Source organism: Rhinolophus ferrumequinum, chromosome X, assembly GCF_004115265.2.
Source record: "Rhinolophus ferrumequinum isolate MPI-CBG mRhiFer1 chromosome X, mRhiFer1_v1.p, whole genome shotgun sequence".
NCBI classification, from domain to species: domain Eukaryota; kingdom Metazoa; phylum Chordata; class Mammalia; order Chiroptera; family Rhinolophidae; genus Rhinolophus; species Rhinolophus ferrumequinum.
This window is the reverse complement of record NC_046284.1, coordinates 45,636,615-45,642,421: the sequence shown is the minus strand read 5'-3', so window position 1 is coordinate 45,642,421 and position 5,807 is coordinate 45,636,615. Positions and strand designations below refer to the sequence as shown.

The 5,807-nt window shown below is 49.5% G+C and overlaps 1 protein-coding gene across 1 annotated transcript; it reads right to left on the bottom strand.

Annotated features, from left to right (window-relative positions):
* Nucleotides 1–5,040: 5,040 nt before the first annotated feature.
* Nucleotides 5,041–5,549, bottom strand: LOC117026298 (ribonuclease P protein subunit p21). Its single transcript, XM_033112993.1, has one exon. It carries the CDS (start codon nucleotides 5,544–5,546, stop codon nucleotides 5,169–5,171), a length of 378 nt encoding a protein of 125 aa, XP_032968884.1. The 5' UTR covers nucleotides 5,547–5,549; the 3' UTR covers nucleotides 5,041–5,168.
* Nucleotides 5,550–5,807: the final 258 nt, after the last annotated feature.

The window sequence follows — 5,807 nt, the reverse complement described above, 5'->3', positions numbered from 1 at the left end:
TGATGATTCTAGCCGAGGGGCTGCAGCTTTTACTTGGGATGGGCGGCAGTGAACTTTTGGACGGCTATTGGTGTGCAGCCCAAAACAGGCACATTTGGTTTGATACTGGGATGGGCCAGAGTAGCCAGTGGGCTGAATTACGGGATGTTGGATGGTAATCAGTCACGAGCCAGGGCCCCTAGTTATTTGTACTGACAACTGGGCGGTGTTCCGGGGCCTAACGTTGTGGCTCCCTACACGGAAACACCGAAACTGGTTGGTAGGACACCGTCCACTGTGGGGTCAAGCCATGTGGCAGGACCTCTGGGACCTAGGGCAGAGAAAGGAGGTAACCCTAATGCATGTCACAGATCACTCCCCCTTAGTGTCCCCAGGTAATGATGAAGAAGATGCCCTAGCACGGGTCTGATGGTTAGAACGGGCTCCTGCCACTGATGTGGCCCATTGGCTGCATAGGAAATTGCAGCACGCCGGAAGCCGAACCATGTGGCAGGTGAGCAGACGCTGGGGTCATCCTTTGAAATGGCAGGAGATAGCAGATGCCTGCTATGACTGTGCCGTCTGTGCCCAGGACAGCCCCCAAAGGTGGAGGCTCCTCTGGGAGACACAGCAGATAACGCGAGGGAAGGTGCCCCTCACTCGCTGGCAAGTGGATTACATTGGACCCCTGCCTAAGGCCCACAATGTGATGTATGCGTTCACAGCAGTGGACACTGCTACAGGGTTGATGTTTGCTTGGCCGTGTCTGGCCACGGATCAGCAGCATACAGTGGTCGCTCTTACATGGTTGTGTATCCTCTATGGTCGCCCCCAAATCATTGAAAGTGACAGGGGTACCCATTTTACGGGGCAAGAAATGCAGTGCTGGGCTGCCAGGATGGACGTGCAATGGTTGTTTCATGCTCCGTATAACCCACAAGCAGCTGGCATGATTGAACGCTATAATGGCCTTTTGAAGCAAGGTCTCCGGGTGTCAAAACACCCTCCCACAATGCATGACTGGGCCTCACGTCTATGGGATGTCCTGAGAGTCCTGAATGAGAGACCACGGAAGAGAGGGCCCGCACCAATAGAAGCTCTGCTACATCGAACGGCCACTCCTATTCAATTACAAGTTACCACCAGTGAGACTCTGTTAAAGCCAGGCTACGGCAGCAATGGAAACATTTTGCTGCCAGCACCCACATGCTTGAAAGCAGGGGAACGACAGCAATGGACTTGGCCCTGGCAGGTCAAAAGCCCCCACTGTCGATGGATGGGCCTGATAGCCGCATGGGGGCCGGTTTGACTCATGATTTGCAAGTGATGCCAGGGGTGGTAGCTGAGTGGCCACCGCAAGTGACTGTAGTATATGGAGGTCCCGATACCGGGATGATTTTGCAGGGGACCTATCTATGTGCTCTCACTAGGCCTATTATGGCGTCCCCTGTTCTGTTACATATTGAAACTATGCAAGGAACCCCAAGCACTGCCATAAAGGTCTGGTACCACAAACCGGAAGAGGTGCCAGTGGCAGCGACCTTCCTTTCCCAGGACAAAAAGCTAGAATGTATCCTCCCAGATGGAAGGGATTTGCCATTGTTGGTTCCTAAGACTACTGTTTCTTTTTGTCCGTAGGTGCCGGTAGGCTAATATGGCACAGGGACTCGCGTGGAAGCCGCTTGTCATGTAGACTGTGAGGCAAGACCCTGTAGGGGTGGAGTGTGGGGACAGAGCCCCAGAGAGCATTTTCCAGGCTCTCGGCCTCATGTGGAAAGGTGCTGGCTCGGGTAGTAGATGGCCGTCAGCTGTGGCTAGTTGGCCATCAGCTGTAACCATTGAGCCATTGGCCACTAATATAACTGCCGCGGCTACGTTGGGGAGTCGAGGAGAGTCAAGGGAAGTCAGAGTCGTCGGTCGGTTGGCAGAAAAGTGGACAGCAGGTCGCACGTCGTGTGAATCCAACCTCCAGTGAGACTATAGTGGTATGACTCCCCTACCTATGGCTCCATGGGTGTTCCTTTTTGGCCTAGCCACATCCTGCATTCTTATGTGGGGAGCGGGAGCAGAGACCCCGCAGGCCGCCCCACGTGACATCCCCATGTCTACCATGTCTATTTTGTAACTATTAATTTGTATTTACTAATCCCTTCACCTTTTTCACTCAGCTCCCCACCTCCCCACCCCTGGAAACCATGAGTTTGTTCCGTCAATCTATGAGTCTGTTTCTGTTTTGTTTGTTTGCTCATTTTGCTCTTTAGATTCCACATATAAGTGTGATCATATGGTAATTGTCTTTCTCAGTCTGACTTATTTCACTTAGCATAATACTTTCCAGGTGGATCCATGTTGTCGCAAATGATAAGATTTCATTTGATTTTTATGGCCGAGTAATATTCTATTGTGTATACTCGTATATGTACCACTTCTTCTTTATCTAATCACCTATTGATGAGTACTTTGGTTGTTTTCATACCTTGGCTATTGTAAATAATGCTGCAATGAACATAGGGGTGCATATATCTTTTTGAATTAGTGTTTTGGATTTCTTTGGATAAATACCCAGGAGTGGAATTGCAGAGTTAAAGATCATTCTATTTTCTTTTCTTTTTGTTTTTTTAAGGAGGGCGCAGCTCACAGTGGCCCATCCAGGGATGAAACCGGCAACGTTGGTGCTACCAGCACCACGCTCTAACCAACTGACCTAACCAGACACCCTATTTTCAATTTTTTGAGGAACCTTCAAACTGTTTTCCACAGCGGTTGCACCAATTTGCAATCCCACCAACAATTCATGAGGCTTCTCCTTTCTCCACAACCTCACCAGTACTTGTTGTTTGTTGAGTTTGTTGATGATAGCCATCCTGACAGGTTTGAGGTGATATCTCATTGTGCTTTTAATTTACATTTCTCTGATGATTAGTGACATTGAGCATCTTTTTATGTGTCTATTGACCATCTATATGTCTTCTTTGGAGATATGTCTATTCAGGTCCTCTGCCCATTTATTAACTGGATTGTTTGATTTTTGTGTTTTTAAGTTGCATGAGTTCTTTCAAAATTTTGGATATTAACCCCTTATTGGATGTATAATTGGAAAATATCTTCTTCTGGTCGGTAGGTTGTCTTTTCATTTTGTTGATCATTTCCTTTGCTATGCAAAAACTTTTCAGTTTGATGAAGTTCCATTTGTTTATTTTTTCCTTTTGTTTCCCTTGCCCAAGGAGATATATCAAAAAAATATTATTAAGAGCAACGTCCGAGAGCTTACTGCCTCTGTTTTCTTCTAGGAGTTTTATGGTTTTCCATCTTACATTTAAATATTGAAATCATTTTGAGTTTTTTTTTTTTTGTTTTTGTTTTTTTGTTTCCAGTTCAGAACTTTTACTGCTTTACAGATACATTCTTAAGAGGAACTGGCTCCCCCACCCCACTCTGCATGTGACAGTGAAAAATACAGATTGGTGCCACTGCCTTGGTTCATCTAAGGCACTGCAGTTTACCTACCATGGCTTCTGCACCATCAGTGCACGTCAACACAGGGAAAAAGCAAACACCTAAAATCTCAGTGTAAGGATGAAAACGAGATTTGGCGGACTCTTGCAGTTAGTAGTATACTTCAAGAACTGCTGGTACAGGATACATGACATGCTTTGTAGCTGCCTAGTTTCTACACCATCAACCTTCTTATTTGGGGGCTTTTCCCATATTATGAGTCTCCCTCCCCTTCCTGCATCAGAAGCCAAACCTTCCCGACACTGGAGGACAGACACACATCCTGAGTCCGCCCAGGCAGGCCTGCTGGGCCTAGACTCGGGAGGCAGTGCAGTGAGGAAGCCAACGTCCGCTGGAAGCTTCCCTTTGGCAGGACTCAGCGGGGTGCCCCGCCTCTCGTGGGCACTGCCCAGCATCAGCGGAGCGGCCTGCTGTGTTTGGGCCCACACTGGTGGCAGTGGGGGTGCTCTCTGGGACAGTCCCACTGTGACTCGTCATTGCTCCTGGTGGTGTAGCCCCACCCCTGATTCTTTGGTTGTTCGAGAGCTTGTTCGGGAGCTACCTACTGTTGTACGTTATCTCTGTGGCAAGTCCCCGTCACAAGCCTTGCTGCTTTCCCTGGAGCCTGGGCACCACCTGTGCCATACGGATCGGGTCGGGCAGGGGAGTCTGAGGCTCTGGCTGCACCAGCCTGGGTCACTTGCCCACTTCTAGAGTCAGGTTTAGGTAAGTCGAAGGAAAACACACGGATTGCTAGTGAGGGAGAGGAAAAATAAGGATCATGTTACCAATAGGTGGGGTAGTAGATGCTGGGAGAGGAAAACAATACATTTTACTACAGGATAATTACAACTAGGAGATCAAAAACAGTACTTAACACTGGTTTGTGTTGTCTTCCTTTAAAGAAAGTTTTCTTCTGGCTGGTAGTTACTTCCCTGGCAGCTGAGCTGAGCTTGACCACGTTGAACCTTGATTTTCAGCTCTTACTCTAGGGCAGAATCCTCACTCAAAGGTGGGGACTCTCTGGTGTCTCGTTTGCATACCCGGGGTTTTCAGCAAGGTCTGTGTTCTGCCGGGCTGGAGCTCCAGTGTGTCCCACCAATGTGACCCCTGGTAACGTGTTGCTCAGTCCTGTAGCAGCCCAGGGCTTGGCCTAGGATCCAGGGGTATCTCCCACAGGCTTCTGTCACCCCATCCCTGCAGTGTTCTCTCTGTACCTTGAAAGTTCCGGCCACTTCAGCAGGCCCGAATTATGGTCTCTGCCTCTTTGGCTCAGCAGAACCGCCATACACACTCTTCTCCCACCCTGTGCCATGGACAGGAAATTGTCCTAAGGCAGAAGGCTGGGGCACTGTGGGACCTACCTCAGATATTCCTTCTCTCAAGGATTGTAGTCCTTGGCTGCCTGTTGTCCAAAGTCTGGTAACAACTGCTGCAGACATTTTGTCCAGTTTCATAATTATTTGAGGAGGGAAGGCCAGTCTTTTGCAAAGCCTATGGCTGCAGCTGGATGTGGTGGCTGCAGCTGGACAGGTTGGCTGCAGCTGAACGGGTTGGCTGCAGCTGGACGGGTTGGCAGCAGCTGGGCGGGTTGACTGGTGCAGCATCTGATCTTTCCTCTCTGCAGGGCTTCAGGTGTCTGGGGTCGTGGGGCTCTGGAAAACTCAGTCACACCATCCAGACTCTCACAAAGCTTAACATTTACCTGCCTGGCTCCCCAGCTGGGCCTCAGGCCGGTCTCCCCAGAGCACATGCCCAGGATTGTTGAGGAACCGTTGGCTGCGCTGGCATGTTAGGCAGGTCTGTACTGTCCAGTGCTGTCCCCTGCAGCGTCTCTGGCGCTGCGTGCAGGTCAGGCCTGGGATGAGGAGGGAAGAACAGCCCCGACAGAGGGTCCTCTTCACCGAGGGGTCTCGCCTCAAGACCAGCCACTTCGCGATGGTCCTCTCTGTGTGGCAGTAGAACCTCGCCAGCGCCTGGTTCTCGGGGTCCTGTGCAAGGACGCAGTGGGCGGCCTGGTACAGGAAGCTGAGCCTCTGGAACGCTTCACGGTCCTTCACCGGCCCTGCCATCTTGGCCACACCCATTTTGAGTTTATTCTTGTATATTGTGTAAGGTGGTCCAGTTTCATTTTTTTTTTTTGCATGGATCTATCCAGTTTTACCAATACCATTTATTGAAGAGATTGTCTTTACCCCATTGTATATTCTTGCCTCTTTGTCATAGATTAATTGACCACATAGGCGTGGGTTTATTTCTGGGCTCTCTACTATGTTCCATTGATCTATGCGTCTGCTTTATGCCAGTACCATGCAGTTTTGATTACTATAGCT